Consider the following 17,379-nt stretch of genomic DNA (forward strand, 5'->3'; position numbering starts at 1 on the left):
TTCACATCAGGAAGATAACCACAGTGTCTTTTCTTGTGCGGTAGGGGGTGCTTAGACCACACCCAACTCTGCTTAGGACTTTTTTTTGGTTCTGTTCTCAGGGACCACTCTGGTGTTGCTCAGGAGTCCATATGTGGTACCAGGAAACTAACACGGGTCAGTCATGTGCAAGGTGAGTGCCCTAGCATCTGTCCGGTCTCTCAGCCTCCCACACCCCTGTCCCTTTTGAAGTTTTTGGGTTTTTTTTTCTTTTTGGGTTACACCCGGCGATGCACAGGGGTTACTCCTGGCTCATGCACACAGGAATTACTCCTAGTGGTGCTCAGGGGACCATATGGGATGCTGGGAATTGAACCCGGGTCGGCTGCGTGCAAGGCAAATGCCCTACCCGCTGTGCACTGCTCCAGCACCCTCTTTTGAGTTTTGTTGTTGTTGTTATTGTTGTTTTGGGGGTCACTCCTGGCAGTATTCAGGGATCACTCCTGGCAGGGCTTAGGGGAGACCATACCAGGTGTCAGGGAGCAAACCCTGGTTTGTTTGCGTGCAAGACAAACACCTCTGCAACACTATCCACAGTAGCCCAAATCTTGAAACAACCCAGGAGTGCATGAATAGGTGACTGGAGAAAGAAGATAAGATACATACAATGGAATGTTACTCAGTCATAAGAAAAGATAGCACTACACTGTAGCATTGTCGTCCAGTTGTTCATCATTTGCTCCAGTGGGCACCAGTAACGTCTCCATTGGGAGACTTGTTGTTACTGTTTGTGGCCTATCGAATATGCCATGGGTAGCTTACCAGGCTCTGCCATGCGGGAGGGATACACGTGGTAGTTTGCCAGGCTCTCCAAGAGGGATGGAGGAATCAAACCAGTGTCAGCCGTGTGCAAGGCAAACGCCCTACCCGCTGTGCTATCACTCCAGTCCAGAAGAAGAAAAGATAAAGTCATGAATTTCGTTGCTACACAAAAGGACCTGAAGAGTCTCAGGCTAAGTGAAATTAGTCCGGAGGAAAACCAACACAAAATTATCTTTATCATATGCAGGCATATAAAGGAAACTAATGGGGGAATCACGAATACCCAAAGTCAGGGGGAAAAAGAACCTGGGAACTGGTAGGAAACATGTCTCTTGAGGAGCGGGGGGGGGGGGGGGTCAGGATGGGGAGGGGCAAGGGCTATGCGGAGGATAGGGAACGTCCAACTGGGAGGAGGAGGTGCTGCTGGAAGGTGGGAAAGTGTCATGTATGAAACTCTATCAGCAATAGTACTGTAAACAACAAGTCAAACTGTTTGTTAGTTAATTTTAAAGTCATTTCCTTGTGTGTTCAACCTGTGGTTATACGATACGTGCATTGAGGCCAAATCACGTCCCCCCACCCAGCTGGCCGATGGCGACAGAGATGGACAGGGGTTACCCGGCTGGCTGGTCATCAGTCGCGCTTTATTCATGTCTCGCAGAGTCAGTTATAGAGAAATCATCCAGGGTTGGGGGTAGCAATTATACACAAGTGTGGCTGAATATTATCATGAACAATGAACAGATGTAAAGCCCTTCCCTCAAGGGAAGCTTTAGGAGATATTCAAGGACAAAATTGCATCCTGCCAGGAGATCTACCCAAGGATGGAATTCCATCTAAGGGAGTATTAGTTTCTCCTTTCCTTAGCCCATATCCATGTAAACAGTCATCTTAAATTTACTTCTTAATATTTCTGGTCATTCTGTATATGGACACAGTTAGAGATATACTAATCTTAAAGGGTGGCTCTTCCTGGGGACAACTTGCTATATATTTGAGATGGAGCCTACAGTGCTCAGGCCAGGTTAGTCTTTCCTATCAGGGTCCTTGTTCAGTTGTTTCTTTTTGGGCCATGACAGAGTTTGTTCTATGACCGTGCTCTTATTAATATGTTTTGTGGTGCTCAGGCTGTCCGTTTTCAGTGCCAGGGTAGCTTATGGCTTGCCCTGGGCCTATCCAAATCCCTCGCCAGGACCTTTCTGTTGGGGTGTTAGAAACTAAGGACAATTGAGGTTTAAGTTAATTAAGTATGACAGACACCCAGGAATTATTATTACTCAAAATCAGTTAACTCCCAATTTATAAAAGCCTGGCATTAACTGTCTTCCTGTGTCGATACAAAAAGGAAACTATGCAAAGGACATAAAGGAAATTTGCTTACATATAAAAAATTCAGAGTCCTCAGAAGAATTTGATTTTACAAGTGACAGGGTCTGATTTGGGGATGTTAGTGATTAACGGGGGAGGAGAGGCTACTGATAAACACAACATGGAGGATTGGGAGTCCCTAATGGAACTGGGTGTGCCTCTGGCTCAAGTTCCCTGCAAGGGTGGGGGCTGGGGGCGAGGGATGGAGAAAGGACAAACCGCTGTTATCCAAAATCTCCTAAAATCAGGGTGGGAAGCAAAGGACAGTGGTGGAGAGAAGCGGACTCTGGAGAAGGGATGGGTGTTGAAACATTGCATGCTTCAATGCATGCAATCATGAATACCCAATCATGAATTACTTTCTAAGTTCACTGTCATCCTGTTGTTCATCGATTTGCCCAAGCGGGCACCAGTAACATCTCCATTGTGAGACTTGTTGTTACTGTTTTTGGCATATTGAATAAGCCACGGGTAGCTTGCCAGGCTCTGCCGTGCGGGAGGGATACCCTTGGTAGCTTGTGGGGCTCTCCGAGAGGGACAGAGGAATCGAACCCAGGTTGGCCACGTGCAAGGCAAATGCCCTACTCGCTGTGCTATCACTCTAGCTCTTCTAAGTTCACAGTGACAATAAATAAATAAAAGAGTAGGAGAAGAAAGGGAAAGAAAGAAAAGAAGCAAAGAAAAGGTTCTGGGATTGAGTATACTCAAGTATACTCATACTTGAGTATGAGAACAGACTCATACTCAAGTGTATATTTGGTAATGCTTACAGCCATTGATGTTGGGGTGTTTAATCCCCATCATGTGTCCTTTTCACTAGAATTCCAAGAGAGCCACAGAAGCAAACTCTACCTCGTGCAAAGGCTCTTCTGACCACGGATACACGGCCCGGAGATGGCTCAACCCCGCTGCATTCGGAGTTTGGAACCAACAAGCTCTGACGGAGGTGAGAGAAGGAACCAGCCAGGCCACATGGGGCTTGGGTCTGGGAAGGGGATGATGCCACTGAGATGAAAACACAGAACTGTGGGGGGCTCAGGGGTGGGAATGAAGTCGGGAGTCTCTATTAGGAACCTTCAGAGAAGTGCCAAGTGGGCAGAACAAGGAAGCATCTTGAGTCCAGGAAGGACAGGCTGGGAGTAATGAACTTGGGGTTGGGAGAGTATAGTATTAGGGGCCGAAGAGCTAATATGGGTCAAGGCACTTGCCTTGCATGAGGCTGACCCCAGTTCAGTCCCTTGCACCACATATGGTTTCCAGAGCACTGCCAGGAGTGATCCCTAAGCACAGAGCCAGGAGTCAGCCCTGAGCACCTCAGCAGACACATGGGCTTGGGTGTGCCCTACCTTCCCCCCATTCCCCCACCACCATAAAACAAAAACTAGTTGAGGTCACCAAGAAAATGCAGAAAAGAGGAGAGATGGTCAGTACACTAGACCCTAAATAATGGGGGGTGGGGGAGGAGTGGCAGTGAGCCCCTGCAAAGTTGTTGAAATTCTGGAGTTAAATTCCCACAGATAAAATTCTGCCTCCCCCAAGTTACACAGAAGTCTTTCAGAAAACAGCCAATGAACACGTTGTGGATGTTAAATACTTTATGTAGCATATTCTTGGCAGTAAAGGGGGGTGAAGGGAAGAAAAGGTTCTGAAGGAAATCCTGGCTCTTGGCTGCTGGACCAAGGTGGAGGTGGTACTAGTGGTCCCCTGGCCGAGACCTGAGTGCTAAAGGACCGTTTTCCCAGGAGCTTCCAGGCCAGCTAGTAGCACCCAAGGGGTTCTAGACAGATGAACTCACCCTGTGGCTGGGAAGGCTGAGCGATGCCTGAGCAATGCCTGACCTTGGCAAGTTTGTTTTCTGGGGAGAGGGGCGTAGGAATGTAGTGTTTGGGTCACTAAGTGTAGTGTTTGGGTCACTAAGGGCTCATTCCTGGCTCTGTGCTCAGGAATAACTCCTGGTTGGCTCTACGGATGCCAAGTGGCACTCGGCATCAAACCTGGACCAGTCCTGCACCTCATTCCTGTTCTGTCTCTCCAGCCTCTAAGACCAGTTCTTGGAGGATTTTCCAGATGGCCTCCCCCACCTGCCCTGTCTCACAAGTGCTACTAGATGAACAACGGGGTCTGCACACACACCTCACTGCACCGCACAGCTTCCTGCCAGATGCACCGGGTCTGTACACACACCATACCCCACCCTACCCCACAGCCTCTCCCTGTTCCATGTAGGGGCTCCAACTTTGCCAATGCAGAGAGCAATCTGTCCTTGCGAGTGAGAACATAGGGTTCAAGGCCGCAGGAGTGCCGCCTGCATAGGCCTGGAACCCCCAGACAATATCTGCTCCCAAACGGGTGCAGTGGCCAGGGAGGGCTCCAGGCTCGGGCCTCATGGCTAATGAATAAGCGCCAGGGAAAGTTCCCTCCAGGGGCCACTCTTGACCTATGGCCTGAACACAGCCAAAGGAGCACAGCGGGAAGCCTCACCTGCCAACAACCCACCTTGATTTCTTCATGCCTTCAGCAACCCTGCCCACCCCCATCAAAGAACCACCTTCAGGCTGAGTTCTGAACACTAGATCAAGACCAGCTGCTTGGCGGGGACTGGAGACAGTACAGGGCAGGGAGCTCGCCTGGCATGCGGCTCACCAGGCTCAATCCCTGGCACCCGATGTGGTCCACCTGAGCCCCGCCAGGATACCTGAGTGCAGCCAGGTATGGTCCCAAAAAAAAATCAATGAAAAAAATCTTAAAAATTAGTAACTAATGTTGCCAAAACCAACCATGCTCAGACACACAGTGTACAAACATCTGAAAGCGAGCATGAGACTGAATCTCTCTCCTTGACTAAACTTAGGCAAACTCACAGTACTTACTGGCTCACTGCTGTGCCAAGGACCTTTACAGATGTTGGGGGGGGAGGCAGAGCAGTAGTCCCCAAGGCAGTCCTGGCACCCACCTGCCGTGTCAGACAGACCAGTGCCTGCAGTGCTCAAGTAGTACTCTGGGTAGGGTGTTTGCCTTGTGAAGGGCCAACCTGGGTTTGATCCCCAGCATCTCATATGGTTCCTTGAGCACTGACAGGAGTAATTCCCAAGTGCAGTCAGGAGTAACCCCTGAGCACCACCCGGTGTGACCCAAAAGGCAAAGAACAAAAAAGACTAATGCAGCGGAGTCAGGGGTTCAGAGATTCCCTATCAACCACCTCCCCCTTCCTACCAAGAATCAGAGGGCGTGAGTGGTTGGAGCACTTTTGCATAAATAAGGCCCGGAGTTTGCTCCTCAGCACCACATGGTCCCCTGAGCACATGGGGGCGCTGGTGACCCCAGTACCCTGGGTCCAAGTAGGACCCTATCACTGAAGCCTACAGACAACTGAGTAACCACTGCCGGCCCTGGCCCAGGAGCACTACTTGGAGGCTCTGGCTCAAAAAGAGAGAAAAACAGAAAAGAATGAATAGCTGAATAGCTGAGACATGGCTTTCTTCCTTTTTTAAGATAAACAACATACACATATATATAGCAACCCCTCCTGGCAGTGCTCAGGAGCCTCCAGACCGAGTCCAGGGAGCTAGGCCTGTGCTCTGCTCCTGAGCCCCGTCTGCAGCAGCTCAGCCGTCTCTGTTCCGGAGCCGGAGCCAGGCTGGCCAGCGGGCACCCTTCAGCACGTGTGCACAATTCAAAGCAAGTCTTTCAGGTGGGCAGATCTGGTTCCCGACTCCACTCATGCATCTCATCTCACCTCAGGAGGAACAGCCCGGGGCAGGACTACGGCTGGAGCTTGCAAACACCCTACGAGTGGTAGAAACCTGGGATCAAGTGGAGGTTCAGGGCAGTCGGAGCTGAGTGAGGCTGAGGCTCCACCCAGTCCGCCTTTACTGAGGTTTCCTTCTGGCAGGGAGCGACTCCGGGGGTGCTCAGGGGCCGGGGGCCTCTCCCAGTGGTACTGGGGCAACCAGGCTTCATGGTTCAGTGCCGAGTGTTGCTGGGCCACCAGGACCCCCGGGGAGCCCATGGCAAAGTCCTTCTTTGATATATTGCGTGCTGGGGGTTCCCTCTGGCCCCTGCAGCCCCAGTGCTGGCCGTCTCCCCAGCCCCTCAGAGGCGTTTCTCATTAGCACACCGAGTTCGGGTGACAGGCTTTAGAGACTACAGAATGCCTACTGCAGGCTGCACAGAACTCAGAGCGCTGAGTGCACGCCCTGCATGAGGTCTGGGTGCCAGCCCTCACACACATGGTCCCATGAGTGCCAGCAGGAGTGGCCCCCAGCACTGAGCTGCGTGACCTCAGAGCACTGAGCAATGGATGCCCCGCCCCCGCCCAGGATGGCCTGGGGTCTGTCTTTCTGCATGAGCGAGTGTCAGTCCATGCTGCTTCTGCCGGCACAAACCATCCCGTTCCTAGGGCAGTATTCCCGAAAAATGGCTGCTGAGCTTGAGATGCCATAGACCCAGTGGGGACGGTCCTGGCTTCTCTTACAAAAACCCGCTTACCCTTCAGCGTTTAAATCAGGTGTCCTTGGGCCAGAGCAATAGCACAGTGGGTAAGGCACCTGCCTCGCAAGAGGGTGGTTGGGTTCAGTCCTCAGCATCCCATGTAGTCCCCTGAACCCATCAGGAATGATATGATCCCTGTGCACCACTTGGTATGGCCCAAAATACAATCCCCGCTCCCCCCAAAAGACAAAACCAAACAGCACAAATGGCATCCACTGCCGTCCATGAGGCTGAAAGCATGCTGGACAGGGCCCTGTAATTAAGCCGACTAGAAATGAGGCATGAGACCCCTCTCCCTGCTGCCCCGCACACCTGGGCAAAGGGATGGGCAGGAAAAGAAACAGCCTGCTGTGGACTAGCACACACGGGCGGGGCGCCAAGTGGGTCAGAACAGTTCCTGAGTTGGCTTTCGGACAACTTCCCTCGGCCCCAAATGCAGGTACTGGAGAAACGAGTGCACAGAACAGTCACAGTTCATGATATTTATTACCAGGTTGTTTACAGAAAAGCCTTTTACCCATTATTAATTTAGACATGAGAACAGGTATCTGTCCCATGCAACTTCCTTTTAGAATTTCTATTTGTAAAAAATCGTAAAACGGTCTCCATCTGGCAAGGCGTGGGACCACTGTTCAGGAAGCGCGGCGTCAGGCGGCTCCCTAGTAGCTCCGGCCAAACAAGGTGTAGTACTTGGCAGGGTTCTTGCCGCAGATGCACCGAGCTCCGGGCTGCAGCTGTCTGAGGGGCTGGAAGGGGATGCACAGGCTTTTTGCGCCCATGGACGGAGCCCCAGGCTCCAGATCCTGATCCCTGAAAAGAGAAACAAAGGCACAGTGTGTCAACGTCAGCAAGACGAGCTGCTCGCCGAGCCCCAGGGCTGCACTTACCTTGCTGTGGTCTTCTTGATCCAGTCCTCACAGTCTATTTCCCCGCAGAACGGAATCTGCACAATCTGCCGGAAAAGAACAGTGGTGAGGATCTGATGGCTCCTCCTCAACTAGGAAAAGGGGCACCTGGAGAACTGTCCACAAATGACAAGCAAACAGGCCAGTCGTTCAGCCTCTCAGCCCTCTGCAAGCGCGCCAACAACTTTGCTCAAAGGTGCACAAATGATTAGAAAGTAAATACATCAGGACACTACAGCGACATCTTTGAGAGACACTAAAATTGCAAAGATGGGCCCCATGGGAGCGAGCTGCTGAGTCCCTCCTTTATTTTGAATCCTAATGAGAGCGGCTCAGCTCAGCAGACAGGACAGGAGCTACAGGGCAGACAGCAAATGCTATTCCAGGCGTTAGCAGCGACAATGGACAATCAAGTACACATCCCCATTTTTAACATGCTACAGGGAAGTGAATCATTTTTATTACACTGCAAGGTATGAAAGTCAAATAAAAATTTTGCATCGAAAATTTTTCTTCCCCAATCCACAGAGTATTGGCTCAGAATCAAAAGGCCTGGGACTAGGCCCTAACCTCTCTGAAGATCTCGAGCTCCAAGTTTTCTTTCATAAAACGTGGAAGGTATTCTAGACAAGTTCGGAAATTTCTCCTGATTGTGAATCCTACGTTTTCCCAAGCATGTTCGATTCAAACTGAGGTCCATTTGCAATGACTAATTCTGTAGTAATCCTATGGAATGTTTTGGGCACTTGCTCGGTGACAGGGGCATCTCAAGTGTGGCCATTCTCCACAGGGGAAAATGCCCATTCCAAAGGACCCAGGGGATGTGCTGTGACTTTGTGGTAGAGCTCATGCTTTTCCCTGGGTTCAGTTCCCACCACCACAATTGAAGAAATAAATTCTGAAATGCAGTTGCCAGAAAGTTTGTCACCAGCTTCTGTTCAATCATCCCGTCACATATTTCAAATGGAATCCTTCCCACAAATCCTGCCTTACATAGGCAATGTAAAAAAAGCTCTTTCCAAAGCTACTGGGTGGATCTGGAGAACTTGGAGTGGGGGAGGTGCTTGCCAAGCTTACCCCTCAGAGCTCTCAAGGCCTAGGGAAAAAGCTTCTCCATGAACACACTACAAACCAGCAAAACCTGGGGCCGGAGCGATAGCACAGAGGATAGGGCATTTGCCTTGCACGCGGCCGACCCGGGTTCGATCCCTGGCATCCCATATGGTCCCCCAAGCACTGCCAGGAGTAATTCCTGAGTGCAAAGCCAGGAGTAACCCCTGAGCATCGCTGGGTGTGACCCAAAAAGAAAAAAAAACACAGCAAAACCTGAGGGACACTTAGAAGTGACAAGCCTTGAAATTGCCAACTATCTGCAAACAATCTAGTCACGGGAAGGATTTTAACTCCTTTACCTTCATGTTTATGCTTAAAAAACACAATCTTGCAAAAGACAGTATACAGAATTCCTTTGCACAAATATAGGAAGTATCAATATTGGAGAATTGCAGGGAGGTCTGTCAACAGTAACTCGTAGCTAGCTTCATGTTCATCTGCAGAGATTTCACACTGGGAAAATCTGCTAACAGTGAGACCTGTATGTCAGGTTTATTTTTCCATTCATATGAACAGGACAGAGTCGAAACCCAAACTCTCACCCACATCCAAGTTTCAAAGATCCCCTTCTGCCTTGCCCCCGAGCAAACACACCATCACTGACAAGGCCTCAGAGGCCGCCCAGCGTGCTGCAGCCAGGCCCCAGCAGGAGGTAAGCGGACAGAGCGGGCTGAACTGAGCCGGCGGGTCCCGGTGCTCTTTGGACACTTGAGGCTACTGAAGAAGTGGTGTTGCAAATTCTCCAGTAGCTTATCTACTATTAGTCTAAAAGATAAGATTCCACTAATGTGCTGAGAGTCATTTCTTTGAAAAAGCAATGGATTAAACAAGTTACGCTATTGATTTATTAACTCGGAGGCAATGTGGTATTTTAGGCCCTGGTACAAAAGTGTAACTCTGTGAAAAAGGCAAATGTAGTGAATATAGTAAAGGCGTACTGAGAATAAAAGTGGCCATTCCTGGGACAAACAGAAAGCCACGATAAAAAAATTACAAAGATAGCACCCCAAGAATGAGAAGAGAGAATGGTGGATCCAGAGGGGACTTTGAATGCTAATCATTTTATACTATTTTTACAGTTACTAACTGGAAAGATACTAACATTTCGCCAGTTATTATTAACAAGAGAACTACTAGGTAGTTACAAACACACAGCTAAAACATTGCCGAATATCCTCAACATAACTTAAAAAAAAGAACATAGAGGACAGGGTAAGACTTTACATTCTGTCCCAGATCTGCTGTCACTTGGGGTAACTCCACCCAGACTCAGACCTGTGGCTGTCTCATGTAATCAAACACGTTATTAACATTAGTGATTCATCCCAGTAGTTCAGAACTTTGACTATCAGGGTCTCCTCTTTAAGAAAATTAAACACTTTGGCTAGGAACATCTGCATCCAAACAACACAGAGAGTGACAAAAAAAAAAAAACTATACTTTTAAAATTTTTCTTTAATTTCTCTCTCTCTCTTTTTTTTTAAGGTTCTGGAGTCACACTCAGCAGTGCTGAGGGCTTACTTCTCTATGCTCAGGAATCACTTGTGGTGACCCATGACCTGGGCACCATATGGGCGCTGAGGATCAAACCTGTGCTGGGCACGTGCAAGGCAAATGCCCTCCAGACTACACTACTGCTCTAGCACCAAAACCTGCGTAGTCTAAGAAGCCAAAATCCCCCACTCTCTGAAAATTAGACTTATACCACAAGTAACACTTTTCCCTTAACTCTACAGGAAGTTTAGTAAGCTAAGATCTCGGTAAGTATATTCTCTGGTCTAGAGAACTGTAAGAAAGACTTGTTATTTTAGGAATCTACAAATTATATTTCTAAAGCTAAAGCAAACAGTCCAGGCACTTTCATCAAGCTGAAAAAACAAAATGCAAACTGGCAATAATGAAAACACAAGGGCTCACGGGAATGAACGCTGCCCAGCCAACACACTGAGCAGGAGGAGCAGCGTTTACATAATCGAGTCACAGGGCCGCCCCAATGCAAGCACACTGCCAAGCGTTAGCAGTCTGGGAAACGAGCACAGAATGCTTAGTCTATGATCTTTCTGTGACTGGCCTTGAAAAAAAAAATAAATATCACGAATGAGTTTACTGAGTTCTTAGAGTGTCATATACTTAGTGCATTATTTGTGTGTGTGTGTGTGTGTGGTGGGGGGGGGGGGTTTGCAACCACACAGTGGTACTAGGTCTCTTACAGGCCCACACTCCGCCCCCAGAGCCAGCCAACTCCCAGGCCACCAGGCCAGGCTACAGTTCCTGCTTCTCTCTCAGGTCTCTTACCTTTCCCGAATCGAGTGCCTTCTGGAAGTCTTCCATTGTATCCGAGACAACCATGTGGGTCCTGAGGTCTTCAGAAGCCCTGGCAACAAACCAGTAGAGGGAATGAACACTTCGCTCACGACTGTGCTAGAGCCGAGACTGCTGGCAGAGGAATGGGACATCCCCGGGCAGTGAAGAGCCCGTCTGCCCTCACCTCAGCACACAGCAGGGAGGGCGCCTCTCTAACTGCCCTTTAATTTCTGCTGACCAGCCCAGATTCCAGGCCTGGGAGCACCTGGGTTACCCCTCAGACCACTCAGGTCTCTCTCTTCCTTGGCAATGCCGACCACTCAGGTCACGCTGCCTCACCCATAATGGCCTAACGGGGTCTAAAAGCTCCTACTGACGTTGCTTAAGTTTTTCATCAGAAACATTAGTGGCACCTGTATCTAAAACCACACCTGACAGGAGGCCTCGTCCTGGATGCTGGCCGGGGGGAAAGGTGCTTCTCTTAGACTCTCCGAGCTAAAACCATGTGGTCCTTGGCTGCACCCACAGGCTGTCCCAAATCAGTCTGCCACCCTCTGGCCTATCTACAGAGAGTGGGCCCTAGGAGAGGGACAGAACGGGCCAGGCACACAGCACATATCCACCACGGGCAGGGCTCAGCCCCTCTTCCTCCCATAGTCCAGTTATGACTGAAGACGTGGGCCCAGGTGTATGTGTGGGGGGGGGGCGGGGAGGGATGTCCCAAGTCCTCAGGGGAAGCAGGGCTACCTCAGAGTGGCAACATGTCACATGCAGGCACAGGGAGCCCATCTAAAGCTTAGGATACTGTCCGAAGAGATGCCCTTGGACTCAAGGAACCACCCAGTGCCTGACCCTCAAAGTCAAGGCAGTCTGCCGTGGATGGAACATCTTACAAACCTTCAGAGATCATGGCAACACACCTGAGACATGGTAACATTCTGTTATTAACTTCTCTGTACAAGAACCTTAGCACAAGCCAACTAAATCTGAACCGTTAGAAACGTAAACCTAATACAAAGACCTGTATCTCAGAAAGTTGCTGAAATGTGGGAAATTTAAGAATAAAAGAATTTAATGAGAAGACAAGCCTACAGTAGATGAAAACCTCCAGATTGAACTTGGCTCCAGCCCAGATAGAAATGTGAAGGAAACGTGCCAAATGCCATTATTAACTATATCCAGAATGTGGCTTACAGGCATTTTCCCTTTTTCAGTATTTCACAATTTCTCTACATTAGGTATATACATTCCAGTAGAAAGTACAGAACAAAGGTCACTGGTAGAAGTAAATGCTGCACAAGACATTCAGTATTTTCTCAGAGCTAAGAAAGAACAGAGAACTTGTGTGTAAGCAGTAAGAACGAGCCCTCTAAAGGGGACAGGGGTCAGAGGGCAGGGGTCTGAGTCCCAAAACCCCAGTTCTCCAAGTGCAGCCGGGAGTGACTCCCAAGCACTGCCAGTGAGGTGCAGAAACTAAAAACAACAATGACAATCACCTTCACTTATAAATTCATCTGGCAAAGACTACCTTCCTACACACTCTGATGTTTTATTACTGCAGAAGATAACAAATAAATCCACTTTAATTCTTGTGAAGTAAGATCGTTTTTATTGACTAAAATATACCCAGAAAGACGTGGGAGGAGAGGGGAAAAGGGACACAGGTCCAAGAAAGAAAATGGGCTTTCCAGACTGGGGGAAAGTAAGTGAGCAAAGATATGGTTTTTTTGTTTCTTTGAGTTTTTTTTTCTTTTTGGGTCACATCCAGCGATGCACAGGGGTCACTCCTGGCTCCTACACTCAGGAATTACTCCTGGAGGTGCTCAGGGGACCATATAGGATGCTGGGAATCAAACCCGGGTCGGCTGCATGAAGGCAAACCCCTCTCCGCTGTGCTACCGCTCCAGCCCCGAAAAGGTACGTTTAAGGCAGAATACCAGCTGAGAGAAAAGGTAAGTTTAAGGCAGAACACCAGCTGAGAGAGAGCCAATGAATCCATTTTTAAATAAAGAGATTACATTAAAAAAATAAAACTCTAAACAATCTTTGGGTCGGAGAGCTAGTATAGTGGACAGGGTGCTTGCCTTGTATATGGCCAACTCGGGTTTGATCCCTGGCACCATGCATCCATGGTCCTCCGAGCCCAACCCGGAGTGACCCTTGAACACAGAACCAGGAGTAAGCCCTGAGCACAGACAGGTGTGGCCCCCAAAGTACATATGTGAAATGAAACCAAACAGAGGGGAGCTGAATCCCAGGGGAGCCGAGACTGCCCAGTTGTGCAGGTGGGGCAGACAGGGGAACTCACCTGGCGAAGAGGCTAGCGTGGATGTCCTCCAGAAGAACACGCAGCCTTGTCTCTGCCTCTGCCTCAGCAACCGTCAGCTTCTCTCCCGTATCCCGCCGAACTGCCACAAACTGACAGTTCTTCATGTCTCGGGGCCCCACCTCCAGCCTAATAGGAACGCCCTGGAAAACAGCGAGGCATCAGAGCTCTGTGCACGTGTCCAGTGACCAGCGGCCTGACCACGGCCCTACTGACTTTGAACCCAAAACAGGCAGAAGCAAAACCAGCAACAAACAGGGGAGGAGAAAAGCACCTGGTCCTGGGATGACACGAACCCACACCAGGACCCAGGAAGTGAGAAACTGCTCGGCTGGGTCTGCGCCAAGGTGCTATCTACACTGTGTTTCTCGTGGGCTCCAGAATACTCCCAGAGAAACAGGTGATAACTATAAGGTGTGGGGCGGGGGTGGGGGTGCCACGGTAGGAGACTAGTGGGCAGCCACGGGAAGGGCGCCTGGTCAGAGGGCAAAGTGAGGAGTGCAACGCCAAATCAGCTCAGGGCTTCCGAAACTGTTTTCACTCAGAACATTTTTCTTCCCCCTAAATTTTTATCTACCCCCAAGTATATAAAATAAGGCATGAAAGTCAAACATGTACGATAAGTCATAATCTGATTTCGAAGTACATTGTTCTCAATCTAGAGACAAGTTTCTTCAATGCAGATGTGACCCAAATGAATGCGGAGGTGGCAAAATTTGGGCTATGTGTAACAATCACAAATTCATGCAAAATCCACGGGCCTTGAATTGATGTGTTTCACCCCCAAACACTGTCAGGCTGGCCCTGTGGTCCCCGGCACAGCCAGGCCCAAGCAGCCCTGCATCCTTACAAGTTGGCCGAGGATCACTGGTAACGGTCCCAGGCCTCCTGAGCACCCCTGGGAGATATGCCCACTGCCTGCAAACCAGCAGGCTGGCATCAAACATCAAACTGAAAAGCGAGTTAAGTCTTCCTGATGAGCTCTCATGATGCCCAGCAGTAACCCGTGGCCAGCAGCCCAGAATTTTGCTATCTGAACACTTCAATATTCTAATCTATAGGGTTAAGGGATCATGGAAAAAATAGGGGGTGGGGGGCGGGGGCTTTAACAACTACATAAGCCGTTGGTGCCATGAGCACAGAGCATTCTGCTCACTGGACCGGAGACAGCTCGGAGGGCTGGAGCACACCTGGACTGTGCTTGTGTGAGGCTCCAAGTCTGGTCCCCAGAACAGCAGAGTCTCCCTGCACAGTGGGCACTGCTAGGGACACCCCCAAAAGAGAAAAATAAATGTATGAGTCATTCCTCAGATGCTGCCTTGATGGCCTCACCTTGAGCTCCCAGTGGTTGAACTTCCACCCCGGAGAGTAGTTATCTCTCAAATCAACTCGAACTCGAATGTTCGCACCCAGTAATCGCCTCCGATAGTCGTTGCATTTTGCAATCAGAGCTTCTTTGTCTTCTTCAGAAAGTGCATTTGTAATGCCACAAGGAATAACCACCACCTGAAACCCAGCACAGAATCACACTTTTGGACGAAGACATAGCACACAGAAGCCTCTGCCAGGTCACCTCCTGATGCCCGGGAGTCAGGCTGAGAGATACAAATCTACAGGCTGCTGTTCTTTCGAAATGCACAATGTAGGAGTCATTCCCCAGGGATCCTGAGGTTTTTACAAGACATAGCTAAAAATACCTGAGGGATACAAGTAAGACACAGGTGCAAATTTCCTTGGGTAAATACTGTCTGTGTTGTCAGATAACAGGCCCCTGTCTTACCTGGACGCAGGCCACCCGGGGTGGCAAGACTAAGCCCATGTTGTCCCCATGAACCATGGTCATGACGCCGATCGTTCGTGTTGTCAGGCCCCACGAGTTCTGATAGGCAAACTGCTTTTCTCCTGGCATCTTTGGATCTTCAAAAATGATTTCGAACATTTTGGAAAAGTTCTGTCCCAAATGATGGGATGTGGCCCCCTAAAACAGAGAAACGGTAGCTTGAATTTTAAACTAAATTATGATGTCCTTGACAGTGATTACTAGGTCACATTTCAAAGTGGCACTAAATCTGCTTCATTTTCCTTGGAATTTTATTATTTGATACACATTCGGAGAACAGCTGACAGAAGAGACAACAGTCAGTTGGAAATAAGACAGACAAGTAGTGCTCTGAGATGCTCTTCTGCAGGAGCAATGGGAACCACACAGGTTAGGAAGGAAACTCTCCTCTGCTCATATATATGTAAGATCCCAGCTGTGACATGACTGGCCCAGAAACATTTAAGGAACAGGGCACTGGGCACGGGCAGAAGGCTCAGCATGGCGCACAAGCACGTGGAATCGACACCAGCCAAGGACTGGAGCACATGGCTGGCATGCAGAGGCCCTAGGCCCCAATCCCGCACCACCTGGTCCTCTGAGCACCTCTCTGGGGGCGCTGCTGATCCCCAGCACAGCTGGGCCGACTACCCCTCGGGCCCCGAGCCCTGTGTGGGGCCTGCCCTGACCTGGATGGCCCTGCCGCTGGCCGAAATGAAGGCCTCCACGGTTGTGGTATAGTCGCCACCTGCAAACTTCTCCTTCTCTGTTTTCCTCCCTTTGACGACAGGAATTGCCAGGAGGTCTTCATACACCTGTGCGTACAGGTCGAGGATCTGCAGGACCTGGAACAACAGACAGAATGCATCCACATTTCTGGTAACTGAAAACCAACTGTGATGGAAAAACACCTGGAACAAGCAAACATTTTTAAGGGGCTGGAGTGACAGTACAGCAAGTAGGGTTGCCCTGCACAGTCAACCTGGGTTCAGTCTCTGGTATCCCATGTGGTCCCCTGCGCACCGCCAGGAATGACTCCTGCAGGTAGCACCAGGAGTAACCCCTGAGTACTGCCAGTTGTGGCCCCAAATCCAAAGCAAACAAACAAACACCCCCCTCCCCCCCCACACACATGCACATACACACTCTTTTAAATAAAAGTTATAGCAGTCAGTGAGGGGGCGAGCAGGAATGACATTCCAACGGCAGAGTGAAAGGCTGAAAGGCACTGTAAAAGGTACAGAATTTTACAATGAAAGAGACCATAAATGCTTATGATAGATAGGGTGAAAATCTCCTGCAGAATCTGCCCATGTAACAGTAATTGTTTCATATATTAAAGTCAAAAATATCTTACTACGGAAATTTAAAATAGCTTTCTCAACCAGAGAAAGAGGCTGTGTGCAAGCTGTGCACGCATGCTGTGAGCTCCAGCACGACACAGTGCTCAAGCACTGAACTGGGAGTAGTGCCCCCAGCACAACCACGAGTGGCCCCCAAACCAAAGGAAAGCACTTAATAACATTTCATTCTTTTCTAAAATCCAAATATTTGGGTAACTTTTCTAAGTGCATCTGAGGCACCATGAATTATAATACTGTCAAATTAATTTTTTAAAAAATGATTTGACTTTTACCAGGTGAAACATATTTTGAAGTAACAAAACAACTTATCCCAGCAAACCAACTTTTGATGTTCTTTTGAGATCAGATCAAATCTGACCTAAATGACTTCCTGAGTACCCTATCTGTTGTCAGGGCACAGAAACCATGCCGGGGCTGATTTACTTCATACCTCCTCTGAAGCTTCCTCAAACGTGGCAAATGCGCTGTGGCCCTCCTGCCACAGGAACTCGCGTGTGCGCAGGAAAGGTTGAGGGTGCTTGAACTCCCAGCGCTGTAAGAGACCAGCAGCAAACACGTCACCCAAGGGGGACAGCTGCACCGATAACCTCGGGGGGGCCCAATGGGAAGGCCTGGCTGAGGTCTGTAATGCTTCAAAAGGGGCAGACACCATGTGCTCTCACCTGCCAAAGGGAACGCAATGCAAGGTACCCAAGCCAGGCAAACCCATGCCCTAGATAACTGCAATAAAAAGGCCAGGAAAGAAAGGAGAGAAATGGGTGTGCATGTGTACGGAGGCAAGGGGGGGGGAAGGGCCATGGACACACTGGTGGGGTGGAAGTGAGGTGTAGATGTGTCTACATCACAGAGCCACCAGCCCTGAAGCCTGGGGTGCACATAAAAAAATGT

The 17,379-nt window shown here is 49.5% G+C and overlaps 1 protein-coding gene across 2 annotated transcripts in view; it reads right to left on the reverse strand.

The window, feature by feature from the left end:
- Positions 1-7,127: 7,127 nt before the first annotated feature.
- EPRS1 (glutamyl-prolyl-tRNA synthetase 1) overlaps positions 7,128-17,379 on the reverse strand; it is a 49,671-nt gene continuing 39,419 nt past the window's right edge. For both annotated transcript variants that reach the window (XM_004613013.2, XM_055144310.1), the window contains 8 exons: positions 16,922-17,023; positions 15,817-15,972; positions 15,089-15,286; positions 14,641-14,814; positions 13,291-13,451; positions 10,974-11,052; positions 7,548-7,612; positions 7,128-7,470 (listed from right to left, as the gene is read on the reverse strand). In XM_004613013.2, coding sequence (XP_004613070.2) covers positions 7,320-7,470; positions 7,548-7,612; positions 10,974-11,052; positions 13,291-13,451; positions 14,641-14,814; positions 15,089-15,286; positions 15,817-15,972; positions 16,922-17,023 — 1,086 coding nt within the window. In that variant the 3' untranslated portion in view covers positions 7,128-7,319. The remainder of the gene's footprint in view (positions 7,471-7,547; positions 7,613-10,973; positions 11,053-13,290; positions 13,452-14,640; positions 14,815-15,088; positions 15,287-15,816; positions 15,973-16,921; positions 17,024-17,379) is intronic.

Source organism: Sorex araneus, chromosome 7 (assembly GCF_027595985.1).
Source record: "Sorex araneus isolate mSorAra2 chromosome 7, mSorAra2.pri, whole genome shotgun sequence".
Classification (NCBI taxonomy): Eukaryota; Metazoa; Chordata; class Mammalia; order Eulipotyphla; family Soricidae; genus Sorex; species Sorex araneus.